At 43.7% G+C, this 21726-nt stretch overlaps 1 protein-coding gene and 1 pseudogene across 3 annotated transcripts in view; both read left to right on the forward strand.

The window, feature by feature from the left end:
- Nucleotides 1-21726, forward strand: part of Mapk1 (mitogen-activated protein kinase 1) — a 69450-nt gene that overhangs the window by 41563 nt on the left and 6161 nt on the right. For 2 of the 3 annotated variants that reach the window (XM_006993033.4, XM_076548397.1), the window contains exons 4-8: nt 2333-2449; nt 4666-4780; nt 5217-5348; nt 16115-16224; nt 17554-17679. In XM_006993033.4, the coding sequence (XP_006993095.1) occupies nt 2333-2449; nt 4666-4780; nt 5217-5348; nt 16115-16224; nt 17554-17670 (591 nt within the window). In that variant the 3' untranslated portion in view covers nt 17671-17679. The remainder of the gene's footprint in view (nt 1-2332; nt 2450-4665; nt 4781-5216; nt 5349-16114; nt 16225-17553; nt 17680-21726) is intronic. The other variant, XM_006993034.4, reaches the window with a different exon arrangement.
- LOC121821647 (high mobility group protein B1 pseudogene) lies at nt 7403-8266 on the forward strand (annotated as a pseudogene).

The following is a 21726-nucleotide window of genomic DNA, read 5'->3' on the forward strand; positions in this document are numbered from 1 at the left end:
CACAGGGGACGTATCCTGCAGGAGAGTTAGGAAAGAAGAGGATGCCCTGTCTGGTTCTTTTGATAACACGGTGACATTCTGTAAAATACATGTGCAGCTTCTTGGATGCTGTGTTGAAGCAAACAAGAGGCTCATTGAGGACAAAGGCTGCTGCCTCTGCTGCCAGCCCACAGAGAGTGAGCCAGAGGAAGGTGCTGGGCATTGGGCAGGGTCTTGGCCTATGTGGAGTATGTTTTAGACTTGTTCTTCCTTTGTTGTCCTACTTTTACGGCCAAAGTTCAAGTCCTTGGTTTTTTTGTGTGTTTGTCTGTTTTTCTCTCTCTTCTCTCATTAAACTTGTTTTATTGGGTCTCAAAATTCTGTCACAGAATTTTGGTCAAATTGTTGCCATTAAAAAGTACGGATTTGGGGCTGGAGAGATGGCTCCACAGTTAGGAGCATGATCTGCTCTTCCAGAGGACCCAGGTTCAATTCCTAGCATCCACATGGCAGCTCACAACTATCTGAAACTCCAGCCCCAAGGGATTTAACATCCTCACAACTCCAGTCCCAAGGGAGCAAACACTGTCACACAGACATACATACAAAACACCAGTGAACATAAAATGAAAATAAATAAATCACAAAAAATTAAAAAAAAGTACCAATTTTGATTGCCAGGTGGTTGTGGCACACGCCTTTAATCTCAGCACTCAGGAGGCGGAGCCAGGCGCATCTCTGTGAGTTTGAGGCCAGCCTGGTCTACAGAGTGAGATCCAGTATAGACACCAAAACTACACAGAGAAACCCTGTCTTAAAAAAAAAAAAAAAAAAAAAAAAGTGCCGATTTTGGCCTTTGGGATTAAAGGCTGTGGTGCACGCCTTTAATCCCAGCACTCGGGAAGCAGAGCCAGCCAGATCTCTGGTCTACAGAGCGAGATCCAGGACAGGCACCAAAGCTACACAGAGAAACCCTGTCTCGAAAAAACCATAAAGGAAAAAGAAAGAAAGAGCACTGGTTTTGAAAATTATTAACTTAAAAATGCCACACACAAAAAATGATCCACAAAACATTCACCTTTTCTTGTGGGGGTTTTACAGTGCATTATCATTAACCAGTCTTTTACTGTTGAACTTAAATGTCAGCCCTTGTTTTTTAGCTGACTTAATACAGTGAAGCCTCCATATTGATCTGTCTTCCAAATGGCCTTCTACTGTACTGGGTCCCATCTGTTAACCTGTCCCTTTCTTGCATTGGTTTCCTGGAGACCAGAAAATTAAAAGTTTTTTATTTATATTGGCCTAAGTAGAATATGTCTACATCTTATTTGTGCTGGAGTCAGTAAGGCAGCCAACTCAAGTAGCATCAGTGTTAAGACAGCTGGATCAGTGAGAGTCCTGGGAGGTGCTCCTGAGAGTCAGGGTGTGAGAAACTGGGTGCTGTACAGAGCAGTGGTGGATGGCAGGATGGCTCAGTGATAAAGCCAGATGACCTGAGTTTAATACCTAGGAGCCACACGATAAGAGAGAATCAACTTCCTAGGAAAGCCATCCTCTGACCCCCCCCCCACACACACACACACAGAATACATCAATGAACATCAGAACCAATGGTTTATCTTAAGTACATAAAAGTTTTAAAACTGTCAGAATTGGCTGTGTGAAAAGTAGGGAAGTGAGAAGAATTTTTAGAAATAAAACAAACAAAAAAATATTTTTAGACTAACTGGAAAACTGGCCAGAAATCGGAGTTTGAGAAACAGGACAGGGCAGACAGCTTAAGGAGCAGATCATCAGTGATTCTGTGAGCTACAATGGCATGGAGAGGAAAGGAGCTCTGGATGGGTTTGGTGATTTTTACCCCTAACACTTGTGTATTTAAGGTTTAATTTTATTTCTGTGTTTGTGTTTATATGTCTGTCCATCATAGTATGTGGCTGCCCAAGGAGGCCAGAGTCTCAGATCCCTTGGAGTGTATAGGCAATTGTGAGTCACTCATTGTGAATGCTGGTGACCACTCAGGTCATTTGCGAGAGCAGTCTGTGCTTTTCACTACTGAAAAGCACCCCTCTCCACCACCACCACCCCTTGATGGTTTTTCTGTGTACTTACAATAGCTGGTGGTGATGAAATCCAAACATGGTTGCCAGATTGTGCCTGTTTCCTCCCCTCCAGCATGTGGTCTCTCATCATCTCAAAATAATGAGTTTGCAGTGTCCAGAAAGATGTCTAACACAGTATTGGTAGCATACTCTTGTTATTCTTGTTACTGCTATTGCCTTTTTTATTTTCATAGTGTTTTGATATTAGCGCCTTGGTATCTCTAAAATGGTACCCCACTTTTTCCCCTTAGATCTGTGACTTTGGCCTTGCCCGTGTTGCAGATCCGGATCATGATCACACAGGGTTCTTGACAGAGTACGTAGCCACACGTTGGTACAGAGCTCCAGAAATCATGTTGAATTCCAAGGTAAGAAAAAGAAACAATAGCTATAACTTTGATCTCCATCCTTCAGTCTGGTGTATCTGGCCAGAGCCAGAGTGCTGCTTGATCCTTCTCAGAATTGAACTTTGGGCCTTAGGGTCTACTGTCTTTAGTCATGGTGACCGTGAAGGTCTGTGTCCTCCCTTGTCTGTAGTACTAAGGCACTGCTTGTGGCAGCTTCCACACCTGCTTTTATGTTGTTACAGTTTCTAGTAATTCGTGTTTCTGTGAATATGTTCCAGAGCTGTTCTACAAACTTTAAATTACCTAATAATGAAGAATTTCTCTTCAGCAAAATTACTAGGTGTGGAAAGAATAGGAACCACTTGAAAATATGGGGTAGATACATTTCAGAATGAAATCCATCCTTCTCTTCACTGATTTGCTGTGAAGAGTAGTAGATCCAGGTCATCCAAACTCTGCTATCAAGATCTGGGTCTTGGGAGCCAGGCAGTGATGGTGCATACCTTTAATCCCAACACTCAGGAGGCAGAGGCAAGGGGGATATCGTTGATTTCAAGGTCAATCTGGTCTCCAAAGCAACTTGCAGGACAGCCAGGGCTATACAGAGAAACCCTGTCTCAAAAAGTAAAACAAAACAAAAACCCAACAATCTGGACTGTGGTAATAAGTGGTGGTGCATACCTTTGATCCTGGCATTCGGGAGGCAGGGGCAGGCAGATCTCTGTGATTCTGCATAGCAAATTCTAGGACAGCACAGGCTACAAGAGAAACCTTCTCTCAAAAGAACAGGAAAGGAGGGAGGGTTGGGGGCGGAGGGGCAAGCAGTCAGGCATAATCCCAGCACTCAGGACAAAGGTATGAGGATTGCCACAAATTTAAGGCCAGCCTGGGCTATTAAGACCTTGTCACAAATAACAAACACACATGACTGGGAAAAAATGAAGTATGTATGCATTCTTTGTGAGAATTATAAGCCAGCAGGCAAAGGTGAGGGCTGTCCAGGACATTGAGCTTCTGTTTGGGTTCCTTTTGTTTCTGGTAGGCCTTTTGGTTTTGTTGTTGTGTGTCTGTATGGGTTTGTGCACATGTGTGGTGCCCAAAGATGCCAGAAGAAGACATTGGCTCCCCAGGAGATGGAATTATAGGCAGTGGTATAAAGTGCCCAATGGGGCTATGAACCACAGTCACGGCATCTTAGCACAGCATATGACCCACTCGGACCCATGCTATTTGTGAGGAGTGTGGCGCTTTCTAAGGACTTGACTTCTGTGCCATGCGTTTAATGTGGATGCACAGAAACAGTGCTAACTTCTGATGTGTCAGAGGCAAAGCTGTCTGTGCTGACGACGGGCACTGCCGTGTGCAGTTTCTGGGTCATTTCTAGAGCACTGGAGTTGATAGCTGGACTATGAAATCTCCTTTCATCAATCTCTCAAATGTTCTCTCACTCTACATTGGCAGTACCATAACTGTCTTTCCTTTGGTGCTTTAGTGCGCTCTATTATTTATTCCCAAGTCAGCTCTTCAATTATAGTGGCTGACTCCTTTTTTTCCTCTTGTTATGTTTCTCTTTTCATTTATTACTATATCTAACATTTTCCTTGTAATTCAGTTTGTTTTCCTTATATGGAAGCATCTTGTACTATTGGTAAAATGAAATAAAATAATTACAGAACTTTTAACAAACTTCTTTTAAAAACTTTTATACCTGAGTAATAGAGAAGATAAGAACATTGGCGCCAACATCGCTGGGGGGGGCGGGGGGGGGTGTTCAGTGTCCATGTAAGTTTATTTGCAAGTTCACAAAAACGGGTTAAATGACATGAACGGCGAGTGCTACTGCTCCCTCCCTACTCTGAATCTTTGGGGAAGGGGGAGACTTTTGTTTGTTTGTTTGTTTGTTTGTTTGTTTGTTTGTTTGTTTGTGCTTTTAGAGACAAGGTCTCTCTATGTAGCCCTGGCTGTCCTGGAACTCCATTTGTAGACCGGACTGGCCTAGAACTGCCTGCCTCTGCCTCATTAGTGCTGGGGACTAAAGGTGTGCGCCAGGACCTCCAGCAGCATCTCTTAAGAAAGCCTAATTACTGTTTTTCATTCTGTGTCCATGTGTTTCAAAATGGGAGTCTCAAAGGAGAAGCTCAGACTCTCATCTACCACATGGCTGTCATAGAAGATCTCATCGTGTTGTTGTGGACACCACATTCTAATACTCTGTCTTTTCTCCCGTCCTGTTGCAGGGTTATACCAAGTCCATTGATATTTGGTCTGTGGGTTGCATCCTGGCAGAGATGCTCTCCAACAGGCCTATCTTCCCAGGGAAGCATTACCTGGACCAGCTGAATCACATCCTGGGTAAGTTCTTGAGCATGGTTATATCAGACTCACTCTAGACATGGGGTTTTTGTTGTTTTTGGTTGTTGTTGTTTGTTTTGTTTAAATTTTCTCTAAATTAAAAATTTTAAAGTTTTTTTGTTTGTTTGTTTGTTTGTTTGTTTTTTGAGACAAGGTTTCTCTGTGTAGTTTTGGTGCCTGTCCTGGAGCTTACTCTGTAGACCAAGCTGGCCTCGAACTCACAGAGATCCGCCTGGCTCTGCCTCCTGAGTGCTGGGATTAAAGGTGTGTGCGCTACCACTGCCCGGCTGACTATCTTTGTATAAAGCTTGTAGTGCAGGGTGATCACCGGGCAGTGGTAAGAGACCATTGAGTGCAGAGCCCCTTCTGTGCTTAGCTGACGTCTGTAGTGATTTGTCCTGTCTGGACCACTAACGGCTAATGTTCTGTCCAATAGGTATTCTTGGATCTCCATCACAGGAAGATCTGAATTGTATAATAAATTTAAAAGCCAGAAACTACTTGCTTTCTCTTCCGCACAAAAATAAGGTGCCGTGGAACAGGCTGTTCCCAAATGCTGACTCCAAAGGTAAATCTTACTTTATTGATAATTTTTTCCTTAAGCTTAGCTTTAGGTTGCTTATTATGTTGACTAAGTTATTAGGTTCCAGCCTGAAAACCCAGCAAATTGTAACTATCGGGTAATTCTTCATTTAAAATGTGCTAGGCTGGAAAGATGGTTCACTGAGTAAGACTGTGGGCTGCTCTTGTAAGAACCTGATAAATCGTTTCCATGTCAGTCTCTTCCCAGGTGGTGTTGACATTGTTAGGACTAACTGCTGAAGTGTGTGCTCGTTCTCTCTCTCTCTCTCTCTCTCTCTCTCTCTCTCTCTCTCTCTCTCTCTCTCTCTCTCTCTCCCTCCCTCCCTCCCTCCCTCCCTCTCCCTCACTCTCACTCTCACTCTCTCACTCACTCACTCACTCACTCTCACGCACACGCATGCACACAATCAATTGGTATAACTGAACAGTGTAGAAAAGAGGATCTGAACAGGCCAAGGAGCAGCTCACAGCTTACCAACACTGCTCATCTTTGTATCTTTATGGCTGAAAATGTACTTACACTTTTTACCTTAAATTTATGCTTTCAAAGTGTAAACCCTTATAAATTCTCGTAATAGGTTTTAAATTGCAGGAGTATTTTTAAAAGGTGAAATTTGCTTCCTAACATTGTTTTCTTAAACATCATTGCTAATAGAATTGTGTCTGATAGTCGTATAAGACAAGAGAACAGCCTCAGATGTCATTTCTCAGGCACCATCCACCTTTTTAGACAGTGACTCTAGCTGGCCATCAAGCCCCAGAATCTGTTTATCCTCCCAGCCTTTAGTGCATTCTCGGGGAGGAAATCAGGTCCTCACGATGTCCAGGCAAACACTCTACCTACTGTGCTATTTCCTCAGCCCAGGAACATGTATGGACCCAACCAAAGGTTCAAATAGTTGTTTATAATTTGCTTTGGTTATAGGAGAAAGTCTTTTCATCTCTGATACAGTGCAGTAGGTTATCATAGATAATGAATAATGAGAGTCTCGAAATAACTTTGGGTGGCATGTTTATGACAGGGTCTTTTTGTATAGCCCAGTAATCCTCTTCCCTCGACTCAGTTTCTGGGTTACATTCATAGGCCTTCCAGCCTAGTTCTCAAATAGCTTTTAGCATTTTGCTGTAGGTATAACAAAATCATACATGTGGAATCATATTGTGATTTAATTTGTTCAATTTTAAAAACTAGAACTTAACCCATATGACACATTACCTTTTTTTTTTTTTAACATTTTTTTATTATTTTTTACATGTGGAGGTCAGATAACATGCAAGAATTGGTACTCTCCTTCCATGTGGGTTCCAGGATCAAACTTAGGTGGTCAGGCTTGGCTAGATGAGCCGTTACCTGCTAAACCTTCTTGCTAGACTCAACACATTACATTTAGATTGCCTTGTATATTTCGTCTAGTGAGCATGTTAACTTGTTTTCAGAGCTGCTCCCTTAGAGAAGTTCATCATAAGAAAATTTTGTGATTTAAGATATAAGTCATCCTGTTCACAGGACCATCAACCTTTGTTCCCTTACTTTTTCTCTAAGTGCTTGGTTTCTATCAGATTACTTGAATCTTTTGGCTTGTTTTCCTTAACTTAAAGTCATACAAGTAATTTCATTTGTAGATCTTTCCATTTCTAATTTATAAATACATTTGGGGTTATAAATTATAAATGTACTGCCTCCTGTCAACATTGTATACTTCTATTTGATGATTTCTGTGTCAAACATTATATGGAAATGTTTCCAAGTATTTTCTGTATTAACTGTGAATGAATAGAACAAAATAAATTGCCTGTGATGGGAAAAAAATAAATAAATAAATTTAAAAAAAAAAAAACATTAAAAGAAGAAATCTGAGAGCCAAAGATTTGCCTTCTGTTAAAGAATTACTTTCACCTAGACCTGAAACTTGGCACTCTCAGAATCTGAATTTTATTATCTGTAAAATGTGTGTCCAAATATGTATATCAGCTCAAATTACTAGGGATTTGGATTTGTGAGGGGAGCCCAAGAATAAAAAATTGACAGCCATTGTGGTACATTGAGCTCCATAGAGATAGTCCCGGGGCAAGGGAGAGCCTAACTGACATCGGGTGACTATGTGCCTTGTGGAGGAAAATCAACTAAACATGGGCAAAGGAGATCCTTAGAAGCCAAGAGGCAAAATGTTATCATATGCATTCTTTGTGCAAACTTGTTGGGGGAAACACAAGAAGAAGCACCCGGATGCTTCTGTCAACTTCTCCGAGTTCTCAAAGAAGTGCTCAGAAAGGTGGAATACCATGTCTGCTAAATAAAAGGGGAAATTTGAAGACATGGCAAAGGCTGACAAGGCTCATTATAAAAGAGAAATGAAAATTTACACCACCCCCTCAAAGGGGAGACCAAATAGAAGTTCAAGTACCCCAATGCACCCAAGAGGCTTCCTTTGGCCTTCTTGTTCTGTTCTGATTATCGCCCCAAAATCAAAGGAGAACGCCCTGGCTTGTCCATTGGTGATGTTGCAAAGAAGCTGGGAGAGATGTGGAACAACACTGCTGCGGACGACAAGCAGCCCTGTAAAGAGAAGGCTGCCACGCTGAAGGAAAAGTACGAAAAGGGTATCGCTGCCTACAGAGCTAAAGGAAAACTGGATGCGGCGAAGAAGGGGTTGGTCAAGGCTGCAAAGAGCAAGAAAAAAAAAGGGAAAGATGAGGAGGAGGATGAAGAGGATGAGGAAGAGAAGGAAGAAGAGGAAGATGAAGATGAAGACGATAGTGATGATGAATAAGTTGGTTCTAGCAGTTTTTTTTCTTGTCTATAAAGCATGTAACCCACATGTACACAACTCACTCTTTTTAAAGAAAAATATTGAAATGTAAAAAAAAAAAAAAAAAGTCATACAAGAATCGATGCCATTAAAACCGAGGAAATTAGCTAGGTGATGGTGGCTCACACCTTTTAATCTCAGCACTCAGGAGGCAGAGGCAGGCAGATCTGTGTGAGGTCAACACCAGCCAGGGCTACACAGAGAAACCCTGTCTCCAAAAATAAAACAACAATTAAAAAAAAACAGGGAATGAAACAACTGTGGTGTAGTATGCAGCTATAATACCAGAACTTGGAAGGCTGAAGCAGGAGGATCAAGTTTAAGACCAATTTGAGCTACATAACAAGTGTGAGGAGGCCCTGGGAAGATGCAGGAGGTTACTCTAGAAGTTCAGCTGTTGGGTGACTCTGAGCATGGAGGGTGGAGAGATGGCTGGAGGCTGCAGCTGAAGCACAGGCTTGTGCAGCCCAGACACGAACCTGAACTACGTAGTGTCGCTAGGCCTGTGTTCTCAGTTATAATAGGAAGGTAATAGTATTTATATCATAGGGTTATATGAAAATTCATAACTCTGGATTCTAAAATCCCAAGACTGAAACTCTTTCATTTATGTATTTTGAAGATCTTGACATATCAGCAGCTTTATAAACGTGTGCATAGTGTTCTCTTGTGGGGATTACCTGTAAGCATCTTATCCAGCCTCATAATGGACATTGAAGCTCACATGAGTTACATTTATTGTTTTTAACTGTTGAACAAGCCACTCCAAAACTTGGGGCTTGGAATAACAACCGGGTATTTGTTCATTTGCTGGTTCAGCTAGGCAGGGAGGTCCCTGGCTCCCCTCCAGTGGAGTGGTCCAGGGCAGCCTCGCCCACCATACCTTGCTGTTGGTGCTCTTTCTTGTACTTGTTTCTCCTCACTGTGGTACTAGACGAGGCTTCTGGTGGCAAGAACATTGCAGAAGAAGACATCAGAAGCTGCAAGATCTTTTTAGAGATGAGGTCTAACCATGGTCTGTCATGCTTAGTGGGTCAAATCAAAGTATACTGTCAGCTAGTGCAGGAGATAGGAAGTGCAACCCTCCCTTTGATAGAAGCAACTGCAAAGAGCTGTGTTACGTTTCATCCCTGAGAAGTTCTGTACCTCCTGGCTGCACAGCCCTGGACGTAAAATCAACAATAAGAACCTCACTGTAGGAAGCTAATAGCCCTGATTTGTTCGAAAATGACATAAGACAATGAAAGAATGATATCAGAGAACTCGAGATTTCAGTTTTCAAGTTGAAATAGTAGAGGTTTCAAGGATAAATAATGATAACTTGTAGCACCGATTGTGATTGGTCTTAATAATAATAGCCCAGAGTCAGATATCAGGGTGAAAGCTGAAAGATCAGAGAAGCAGAGCAGCAGCCACCAGAAACTTCTTACCTCTAGGAATCCTTAAATGAAAGGGGCAAGCTCCTGTCTCCACCCCGCTTTACCACTTCCTCTCTCTGCCTAGCCATATCACTTCCTGTTTCCTCCTCCCAAGTACTGGGATCAAAGGCGTGAGATCCCAAGTGCTGAGATTAAAGGTGTGTGTCACCACTGCCTGGCCTCTGGTGGCTAGCTCCACACTGATCTCCAGGCAAGCTTTATTTGTTAGGGCACAAACAAAGTATCACCACATTAACCTAGTAGAAAAAGGAACTATTGAGTATGAGGGAAAGTACTCATCTTTACAATATATGAACACTGAACAGTCAGTAATTACTCTCCTTTCCCTACCCTTTAAAAAAAAAAAAAAGCTTATCAAAATAGCAGGCATCGAGAGTTTAACTTATTTGGTCAAGGCTGTGGGACATAGAGCAAAACATACATGGGTTGAGTTTCTATGGAAGGAAGTTGGGCAGTTTTGTCTTGGATCTTGTGTTCTAACAATTCTAGGTACTCACCTTTTGGGTCTGCCAACATTGAGGCTGGGTGTAGTATTTAATTCGTTTAAGAATTAAATTGAATGTTGGGGTGGGGGCACTCCTTTAATCCTAGCACTCAGGAGGCAAAGGCAGGCAGATCTCTCACCATCCAGGGCTACACAGAGAACCCTGGGGTGGGGTGAGGGTGGGTAAACTGAGCATTTTTTTACGTGGTTGTTGAAAGTTTTAATGCTGAATCTTTTGAGCCAGTAATGCTGCAGGTTTCTTCTTCAAAGGAATCTTAGTTTAGAATCTTCTCCAAGGTGACTTCAGTGAGGGGGAAGAAATGAGTATTGCAGCAGATGATACTAGGGAGTTGAATCTTTACTTGGAATACATTGGTTTAAATTATTGCTCATACGTGAAAATGAATTCCTAAAGAATCCGTGATCAAATGCAGTTTTAAATGGTGCTGTGAAGCTGGAGAGGTGGCTCAGCAGTTAGAGCACTGAGTATCCAGGGTCAGTTCCCAGCACCCACGTTGCAGCTCACAACCATCCACAACTCCAGTGCCAGGGTATCCAATGCCTCTTCTGACCTCTGAGTACACCAGGCACACATGTGGTGCATATACATGTATACAGGCAAAATATTCATACACATAAAATAACAAATCTTTTTTTTTTTTTTTTTTTGGTTTTTCGAGACAGGGTTTCTCTGTGTAGCTTTGCGCCTTTCCTGGAGCTCACTTGGTAGCCCAGGCTGGCCTCGAACTCACAGCGATCCGCCTGGCTCTGCCTCCTGAGTGCTGGGATTAAAGGCGTGCGCCACCACCGCCCGGCTTAAAATAACAAATCTTAAAAGAATTTTTTAATTCATACTGTTGAGAACAATTTTAGGATATTCCTGTTTTTCTGAATTCTATATTTACTCTCTTCCTAAGCTTTAAACACAAACCAAGAAGGACTGGATGTAGATGACTCCGTGGTTAAGAGCACTGGTCGCTCTTCCCTAGAACCCAGGTTTGATTCCCAGCACCCACATAGAATTGTTACTCCAGTTCAGGGGATCTGACACCTTCTGGCTTCCATGGGCTCCAAGCATGCACTTGGTACTCAGATACGCTTGCAGGCAAAACATCCATACACATAAATGGGTCAATTTTTTTTTTAAAAGATAAGAAAGCAAATATGAAAAAAGTAAATTTGGTCACATAAAGTTTAAAAGAATTTAAAGCCAGCAGTATGGCTTTTCTGTCAAGCCTGACAACCTGAGTTTGATCCTCTGGACCTACATAGTAGAAGGAAAGAAATAACTCATGGACATTGTCGTCCTGACCTCCACATATACCTTGGCATCCTTGCATATGAGCTTGCACACACACTCAGACAAAAATTTTAGGTAATGTTCAAGGTTTAAAACATAACATTAAACTGATCAGATGTGGAGAATATGTCTAAACTGAATAGCATTTAAAGCATTCCAATATTAACTGTAATATGGAAGGGAGCACACCATAATGGTTACTTTTAGAAAGAACCCTATCTCACAAACAGTAAACAAAAATCCAGTGTAGTTCACATCAAATATTTGGGAGTCTTTTGGACTCCGATATTGCATATGTGAGTCATGATTAGAATCCTAAACTAACATGGTGTTAGTGCCACAGAGTTGTATTTATTCTGGAACTTGATCACCTCAGTCTAAAGACTGCTTTGAATGTTGCTTAACCCATGGGCTTTGAAAAATACTTTAAGAAATGGAGAATGGTCCATATGTACAACAAATAAGTGCCTAGTAGTTTACAGACTGGAAAATCTGGGTTGGTTTTCCAGTTAGGAGAGTATTGATGACTATATAAGGGTAATTGAGGGGCTGGAGAGATGGCTCAGCAGGTTAGAGCACTTAGTGCTCCTGCAGAGAACCTGGGTTCAGTTCCCAGCGTCCTCATGGTGGCTCACAACCACCTGTTACACTAGTCCCACAAAATCTCACACCCTCCTCTGACCTCAGCAGGTGCTAAGCCCACTCTTGGTACACAAGCATAAATGCAGGCAAACACACACATAATAAAATTCATAATGGTTTTTTTCTTTAAAAAATAAGCTGGGCAATGGTGGCGCATGCCTTTAATCCCAGCACTTGGAAGGCAGAGGCAGGTGGATCTCTGTGAGTTCGAGGCCAGCCTGGTCTACAGAGCAAGATCCAGGACAGGCACCAAAACTACACAGAGAAACCCTGTCTTAAAAAATTAAAATAATAATAATAATAATAATAATAATAATAATAATAATAATAATTGAGGTCTGGTGAGATCTCTCACTAACGTACTTGATTAAAGTAAAGGACCTTAGTTCAGATTCCTACAGCCATGTAAAACCAGGCACAGTAGCCCAGGAAAACTGTAATCCCCACTTTCCTGTGATGAAATTTGGAGATAACAGGAGACTCTCCAGAAACTGGTTGGTCAGTTAACCTGGTACATACGGAGAAAGGGAGAGCTGACTTTGACCCCAGGGTTGTATACCTATGGAGACATTACCTGTAGATGTGTATACCTGTACTGCACCAAGACTGGGAGGGGCACGATTGAAACAAGGTGGGAGTGAGAAGTTTGGAATGGAAAGTGGCGGCAAAAATGACTGGACCACTGGGGGGCGTGACTTGGGATACAAGCTCAGTGGACAGGGTTGACCGAGTAGGGAGAGGTCCAGGGATATCACTTCTGGGACAGTCAGCAGGAAGGGCATCTACAGTTCAATCCGCAAGGTGAGTAGGCTTTTAGACCAGCAGGACTCTGTGGTTTGATGAGGTAGAAAATCTGGATTTTTTGTGCTATAGCTAACTATTCTGAATAGTGTGTTCCTTAGACCCCAGAGCCTCCCTCACCCCAGGACTCTGAGGGTATCCATGAAGTTAGAACTACAGTCAATACAGAACTATCAGAGTATTATTGCAGGATCCTTTGCATCACCATATACTTCCATGGTACTGAGGCACTGATAACTATGACTACCATCACTAAGACGGCACTAGTGCCATCCCTGGGCTCCTCTATTACCATAACTTCACACTGAAAATGTTGTCAGGTGCAAGGAAGGATACCTTTGACAAAATAGCAAAAGTTCTCACTAAATTAAATCCTAAACTCAATACAAGCTTTGTGCTATTCTGTGTGGCAAAATAAGATAGCTATATAAAGCATTTCTGCTACATTTGGAATGCATCAACTTTCTTGAAGAAGAGTACTCATGTACTTACTGGAGCTATGATCTAAATCAGCTGCTTTTAAAAATAGATCCGAGATCACAATAGAAAAATGTACAGAGACAACCAGCCAAACTAGTGGAACTGCATGAACTGTGGACCAATAGCTGAGGGGCCCCCAGGCAGTGGGATCGGGACCTGTCCCTGGTGCATAAGCTGACTTTTTGGAGCCTAGTGCCTATGGGGGGATGTTTTGCACAGCCTTAGTGCAGGGAGGATGGACCTGGACCTGCCTCAACTGAATGTACCAGGCTCTGCTGACTCCCCATAGGAGACCTTGCCTTGGAGGAGGTGGGGTTGTGGGGGAAGGCTGGGGAGTGGGAGGAGGGAGTTGAGGGGAATCTGGTTGGTATGTAAAATGAATAGAAAATCTCTTAATAATAAAAAGGGGGGAATAGATCTCTGGTGGTGGTTTTGAGGCACTCTTGCTATCTTTGAACTTGACACTTGTGCATCAGCTCTCAAAGTAGCATATCTTCAGTAAGTTGTAATGGTTATTAAAGGGGATCTAAGGTCAGATGGTGTGAAGAACACTGTTACTGTGACAGTTTTTAGAATTAGATTGTTTTCTCTGGCCCTGTTCAGAAACTCAAGTTGAAGTTTCAGTATTGATCCAAGATGAGGATTTAACTAAAGGGCTAAGATAGACCTGCAGAGCTAGCTAGTTGGCCTTCCCAGGATGTGTCTAGGACAAGGATAGGAGAGGCAAAAGAATGGGAATCGGCTGGCTCTGTATGTATAAAGTACTAGAAAATGTGGAATTGTGAGAAGGTATTGGGGATTCTAGTCAGATATGATCTCAGCTTCCAAGGGGCATCCAGTCTTTTGTGGGAAATAAACTGTGGAAGAAAGCAGACACACGGGCAGCCATGATGGACACCGTCTGAGTAGTGACCACAGGTCTCTGGTGTGGGGAGAGGTGCTCTCTGAGTGTGGTGTCAGCACTTGCCAGCCCCTTCCCACTTCTCTTGTCCTTTGATAGCTGTGAATAATGCAGAAATCATGCTTATGGTAAAGGGGTCTGAGATTTAGTTATTTTTAAAATAGGGAAGGTATCATCTTTTGAAAACTATACTTGGTGGTTTAAGGACCTAAACTTTAACTGGAAGAAACTAATGGATGTGTCTTAGAAATGCTTTAGAAAATTATCTGTTTACCTTAAAAGAGCTTCCTTTCAGAAAGCCAACAAGTTTGAACTGACTGGAAGTATCCCACAGGCTTACAAATAATACTGTTAGAATTTGGGTATAATCTCTCAGACTTTCTAGACAATTAGTATCTTAACTAGACAGACGACCTTGTTATAGCAGAAGTTTTTGGCTTTGCCCAATTTTTCACTCACAGTCCTCCTGAGTCTGAGTTTGTAGGCGAGTGCCATCACATCCAACCACATTATTTTCAGTTGCTTCAAGGAAAACCTTAGGGAAGAATTGTGGGCTCTTAGAAGTGAGGAGCAGGAAGTAAGGTGGGTCTTTCCCTGATACAGACAACGGGGATCAACACATATCTCATACATCTTGGGGTTGCCTGAGTTCCTGACCATGCATGCTGTTCTGGGAGGGTGGGGGGACCTGTATGTGCCAATTTGCAGACAGGTGAGGGTGGTGTTGCTCCCTGTAAGTAACTGAGAAATTAACAATAGAGGCTTTAGCCGGGTGGTGGTGGCGCACGTCTTTAATCCCAGCACTTGGGAGGCAGAGGCAGGAGGATCTCTGTGAGTTCAGGGCCAGCCTGGGCTACAGAGTGAGTTCCAGGAAAGGCACCAAAACTACACAGAGAAAACCTGTCTGGGGGGGGGGGGGGGGGGGACGACTAGAGGCTTTATTAACTTTGCACATAGTTGGGGTTTTGCCATGTTTTAGTGTCGCATTCTCTAAAAAGCCGTGTGTGTGTGTGTGTTTGTGTACATATATGTACACATATGCACATATTTTTGTGTGCATTTGTATGGAGGTTGGCATCAGGTGTCTCTGGTTGCTTTCTACCTTATTTGGGTTTATGGGTGTAGTATATGAATGTCTGCACACATGGCTGTGTGGGTGCCTTTCCTTATTTATATGCTTGTGGAAGCCAAAGGTTTTTGTTGCATCTTTCTGAATCGCTTTTCACTTCTCTGGACCTGTAGCTCACCCAGTTCAGCTAGAATGACTGACCAGCAAGCCTCTGGGGTCTTTTTAACTCTGTCTCCTTGCACTAGTAATCCCACTGTTGAGCCTAGCTTTTTCATGTGGATGCTGGAGATCCAAACTCATGTGCTGGGTTGTAGAGCAAGTACTTTACTGAGCCATACCCCCAGCTCTATACTTTTGAGTAATATAGGGAATGTCAGAGTTGAGTAAGCCATCCTGGGTTTGAACCCTAGTCTTCACTTTTCTCCTTCGGCTAGCCATTCTCTTCGGAGCATTGGCATCTGTGATTGCCATGTGCTCAGCACTTATGTTCACATGATTGCAAGAGATTTACAGTAAGGCTGGAGAGATGCCTAAGTAGTTAAGGACATCAGCTGCTCTTCATAGAGGACCCAGGTTCAACTTCCTGTACCCACATGGCAGCTCACAACCATCTGTAACTCCAGCCCCAGGGGGATCCAGCTTCCTATTCTGACCTCTGTGTACGTGGCACTCACATGGTGCACAGCATGCATGTAAGACACTCACACATACAGTTTTTAAAGAGATTTAACAGTGATGTCCACTTAAGAGTCAGCTCAATAGAAGATGGAAAACATTTGCTAATGAGTTCTGCTTCTCACCACTGCAAAATCCTTTCTCTTTGTAGCTCTGGACTTACTGGATAAAATGTTGACATTTAACCCTCACAAGAGGATTGAAGTTGAACAGGCTCTGGCCCACCCTTACCTGGAGCAGTATTATGACCCAAGTGATGAGGTAAGAGCCTGTGCTCCTGGCTGCTGCATCAGAGATGTTCAGTAGTCAGCAGAAGCTCTTGCCATGCCCTTGTCAAGATTTCCCTAAAGAACATAATGGCGTACCCACCTCCTCTCCATGAGAACGAGCACCGTCAATCACAGCAGGTAGAGCAGTGCACGTACAAAGAAGGACAGCTACACCACTGATGAGCATGGAAGGAGGGAGGTGGGACCAAGGCTAAGGTTGTTACTTTTCTGTTGCTGTGATAAAACACCATGCCCAAGGCAGCTTATAAACGAAAGTGTTTCATTTGGGGCTTGTAGTTCCAGAGGTTTTGAGCCTGTGGCCATGATGGCAGCAGGCAGACATGGCACTGGAGCAGGAGGTGAGAGCTCACATCTTGAGACACACCACAGTGCAGAGGGAGGCACCCCAGAATGGTGTTAGTCTTCTGAAACCTCAACGCCCTTTCCTATGACACACCTCCTCCAACAAGGCCACACCTCGTGATCCTTCCCAAGCCAGTCTACCAACTGGGGACCAAGTATTCAAACATGAGCCTGTCCTACCACAACTAGAAATCGGAATGGCCCATGGCAGAAAGAGATAGTGAACTATGTACTGGTTCTGGGGGTGAGGGTGAAGAGATGGGCAACATTATGTTGGGACACCAGTGGCTCACACTGTGACCTCATGACTTAACCACTGTGCCCTCCCTAGAGACAGGACAAAGCGCTTGTGGTAAGAGTTGATGCATCCAGAGGTGGATGTGGTGGCTCCTGAAAGCAGGCTTGCATGTGCTCCATGCCATGTTTTCTCCAGAGCAGGCCCAGTGCCTTGCTTCTCTGGATCCTCTTGCAGGCTCCATTTTAAGCTTTATTCCCTCAAGGATTAAAAAAAAAGATGCAGAGTGAATTAAAATTTTAGGTTTCTCTACTTGGGGACTTCTGTGCATAGAAAATGAAGCCTGTTCATAAAGTAGGAAGAAGCAAGTAGAATGTTCCAATTACGATTGGGGCGGGGGGGGGGGGGGGGACATTCCTGAAAGAATGTGGAAATCAAGAAGTCTTAGGGTTTTATTGCTATGAAGAAACGCCATGACCACAACAACTCTTACAAAGGAAAACATGAAATTGGCGTGGCTTACCATCTCAGAGGTTTAGTCCATTATCTTCATGGTGGGACATGGCACACAGACATGGTACTAGAGGAGATGAGAGTTCTACATCTTCAGCAAGGAGTGACCCGTGTCCCACACTCGAGCATCTGAGTCACGTTGTAAATCAGTAGATCACTGCCTTGGCTGTGACAGTTGGTGACTAGTAAATACTCTGTTTTGTTTTAAAGCCCATTGCTGAAGCACCATTCAAGTTTGACATGGAATTGGATGACTTACCTAAGGAGAAGCTCAAAGAACTCATTTTTGAAGAGACTGCTAGATTCCAGCCAGGATACAGATCTTAAATTGGTCAGGTATCTAGAACTTTAACTATACAGTTAACCCCCTAGCAAGGGAGAGATGGTACAAGTTAAAAACATCTTTAGGAGGAGAAAGGAATTCAGTGTCCCCCTTCGATTGATAGAGCTTTTGTTCTGATTGCTTCATGGTGTGAAATGAAATTAGACTTTATCTTTCACAGATTATGAGGACATGAAATAGAGTGGCAGCTCTTAGACACTGTGACAGTGATGTGTTGTGGGGGTGGGGGTATATGTGAGAAAATAACTTGTGGGAAAGAACAGCTTTGAGGCATTTACTCCCAAAAACCTTATTTTACTTTATATGGCATTTTAAATGTTCAGAAATTCTTTTGTGTAACTTTTGTGGCCTTGGGACTGTGTGGTTGGTTGGTTGGTTGGTTGGTTGGTTGGTTGGTTGGTTGGTTGGTTGGTTAGTTGGCTGGCTGGCTGGCTGGTTGGTTGGTTGGTTGGTTGGTTGGGGTGTTATGGATTGAATCCAAGGCCTCGTGTATGCTAAGCAAGTGCTATATCACTGAGCTACACTCCTAAGACTTGAGAAGAGGAAATTAATGGGAGAGGGAACTGGGGTAAGAAGATAATGGGTGAATATGCTCAAAATACATTATACATGTATGAAAATGTCAGTGAAACCCATTATTATGTATAATTAATATATACTAATAAAAACATTTAAAAAATAAAGATTTGAAAAGATAGAAATTTATTCACTAAACACTATAACTGAAACACAGATACGGAAGCCATTCAGGACAAACCCTGATAGGAGATTTACACCTAGGAATTAAGCAAGCCAGGAAGTGAGTGTGTGAGGGGAGGATCGTGGAGACTGTACAGAAGACAGCCAGGAAAAGGAGGCGAGAAAAGGAGTTCAAGACAGCCCCAAAAGGAAATAGATTGCATGGTGTGGCTTCATATTTTGAAGTATTCCGTTGGGGCTGGGGTGGGGATGCGGACATAGGGATTGTCATGCTGGCGAGGAAGCAGGGGTGCTGGACCCCCTGCATTCCTAAGACGAGGGAACATTAGAGCTCAAGGTTTGTGAAAGTTCACTTCTCTTCAGGATCATGTTCCTCCAGCCCACTCCATCCCACCACCGTCCCAGTACCAGCTTTCATTAGGGATTACTGCCCCTCCGTCTGTGCTCCAGGGGTGAATGGGACTTGGCAACTCTGTTCATCTTGCAGTTCTTGTCCTTCCTGTGCCGACCGATGTTGTGTAGGTTCATGGCACATCAGCACCTGACCCTCTTGAATAAAGCACAGCCACAGATGAAGTAATCCACAGTGTTAGAGTTCTCCATGTCTCTCCCCTGATGAGACAGCGCCAAAAGAAATAGTCCAAGTGCTTGTGTAGAGAATCTCCTGACAGACCTGCTCCACACATGGAGGAGGGTGGGCAAGAGAGGCTGAGAAAGGCTTTCTCAAGAAGGCACAGTCTAGACTGACCCTCAGAAGATTTATATATGCCTCAGCTGAGCTTCATGAACTTAGGTACAAGAACCTAGAGGAGAACATGGTGAAAGAAGAGAAAATAGAATCGTGTTAGAATATAAACAAACAGTGAGGGTAAAGCATTCTTGACAGGGCTAAGTGGTTCTAGGGAAAAGATTTTTACAGACGGAGCATGGAAGGGGCTGGCAATAGCCTTTGGCAAGCAGTCATGTCCGTGGACGCTGCACACAGACAGCCAAGATGGTACTGAGGTGCTGTTGACAGGAAGCTAGTAACATTATTACAGCAGTTTAGTGCAGAGACCCAGTTATTCCGTGTGTGCTTAAAGCTTGGTATTTTCCCAGTGCTCTTTTAATGACAATGTTCAGCTATTCTGAAGAATTAAAAAAACTTGAAGTAGATACTCATATCCCACCCCCAGATGCCATTAACATTTGACTGCACTCACTTTCTCCTACCAGTCCACCTCTTCCCCGTCTACCTACTAACCCATCTCATTTATTTCATGCTTTCAAGGAGAAATTGCCATCTAGACTAACTTACCATTTATTCCTTTAAAATAAAAATGAGAAGCTAGAGGAACGGCTCAGCATTTAAGGGCACAGGCTACTCCTCAGAGGACCTGGGTTTGATTCCCAGCGCCCACATGGTGGTCACAGCCACCAGTAACTCCAGCTCCAGGGGTTTCCCCTCCCTCTCCCAGGGTTCATGGAAACTGCACACACATACAGAACACCCATACACATAAAATAAACAATCTTTTCTTTAAATAAAGTGAAAAGGAATCCGGAAGGCAGCACTGAGGTGTCTGCTGACTGACAGGTCCTCTCAGGCTCCTTTTGCATGTGGTCACACTCCTCAGTCTGTAGATCTGAGAACTTGTTGTTCCTGAGCTCAACCTGTGGAGCTCAGACAAGCTCCAAGCTTAGGGTAGGGAGTGCTAAGAGATCCAGGGACATTAGAGGGAAGTCACACCCTCAAAAAACACCTGCTACCTGGGGCCAGCTTTCAGGTGTCCTGAAAGGTCAGGGTGTTTGATTGCATTTTGCTTGTGGACACTTCCAATGATAATCTAAAGGGATGTGGTCAGCACCTCATCTTCATCCAGACCCATCTCCTGAGTCCCTCCTATGAATGTAGAAGTAGACCTTTCTTCCTCATCTGCCTGTTGATGAGTTTCCTCAGGCAGATGGATTACTAAGAGCATTAGCTTCAGCTCCCTTTGGTTTCCTGGAAGATAGAAATATTTTAGGGCCTCATTAACCTGTCAGCCTATGACCTTGTACTAGTTGGCTTATGGCACTCATCCTTCCCACCCTGACTTTTTTTGGTGGGGGACAGGGTTTCTGTATAGTTCTGGCTGTCCTGGAAGTCACTCTGTAGACCAGACTGGCATCAAACTCAGATCCACCTGCTCCAGCCTCCACCCTGATTCTTTTTTTTTTTTTTTTTTTTTTTTTTTTTGGTTTTTTCGAGACAGGGTTTCTCTGCGTAGTTTTGCGCCTTTCCTGGAGCTCACTTGGTAGCCCAGGCTGGCCTCGAACTCACAGAGATCCGCCTGGCTCTGCCTCCCGAGTGCTGGGATTAAAGGCGTGCGCCACCACCGCCCGGCTTCCACCCTGATTCTTGAGTGGTAGGTGAAAGCCGTATCCCTGAAGGTGCTTTGTGGCCTATTAGAGCAGCACCACTAGATCTTTGTGCTGGCAGCATATCAAATCAGTTAAGTTTCCAAAGTTTCCTAGCAAGCACACTTGGTCACTGTATCAACCCAAGGAGACTTCCTTATCAGAGCCAGACATACCACGAGATTTATGTGGCCGCGCTTCCACAGAGACCATACAAAATGAAGGAGCACTAAAGAGGCGGGCCTGTTGTGTGCAGTGAATGCTGTGGCAGCCCGAGTGTGCTCCACGTGTGCCCCCAGTAGTGTGAACGTCAGTGAGCCCTCCAGGGACTCCTAACACTCAGGGCTTTGGTGGCTCAGACTTGCTGGACTGCAGTCTGGTGAGAGTAGATTTGGTGTGGAGTGCAATCTCTCCCAAGGAGAAACACACCTCAGAAGAGCGAAGAGAGATGTGACTTGTGACCTTCTGTAGTGATACTGCAGGTGGCCGGCCATGTGTAGGCTGCTGGAGAGCATGTTTTGCTGGACACAGACAATGGAGTCTGACCAGAAGATAGATGGCAGGCCCCTTGACCTGGTGGTTCATTACACCATCCAGCACTGGGAACCAGCAACAGCTTCTTACCTTTCAGAGTCCCAGTCTGCTGCCCTCACTACCCATCGGGCTTTAGTTTGTTCTCATGAAGAGAAAACTCGGGCATTAACAACACATTCCCATTGCCAGTGCAGGTGACTGTCCTGCCTGGTCATCCTAAGATAGGAAGGTCTTTTCAGTAGAGATGCAGTAGTTTGAAAAGACCCTTTAAACTCTAGTTTTGGCTTTTGGAGTGGTGGGTACTACATTATTAGTGAAGGGTGTTTGGGGAAGCCAACAAGGCTGTGGATGTAAATGTGGACATGTGTCTTCTGAGGGTTTCTATTGCTGTGAAGGGACACCATGATTGACAGCTCTGATAAAAGAAA

This window comes from Peromyscus maniculatus, chromosome 12 (genome assembly GCF_049852395.1).
Source record: "Peromyscus maniculatus bairdii isolate BWxNUB_F1_BW_parent chromosome 12, HU_Pman_BW_mat_3.1, whole genome shotgun sequence".
NCBI classification, from domain to species: domain Eukaryota; kingdom Metazoa; phylum Chordata; class Mammalia; order Rodentia; family Cricetidae; genus Peromyscus; species Peromyscus maniculatus.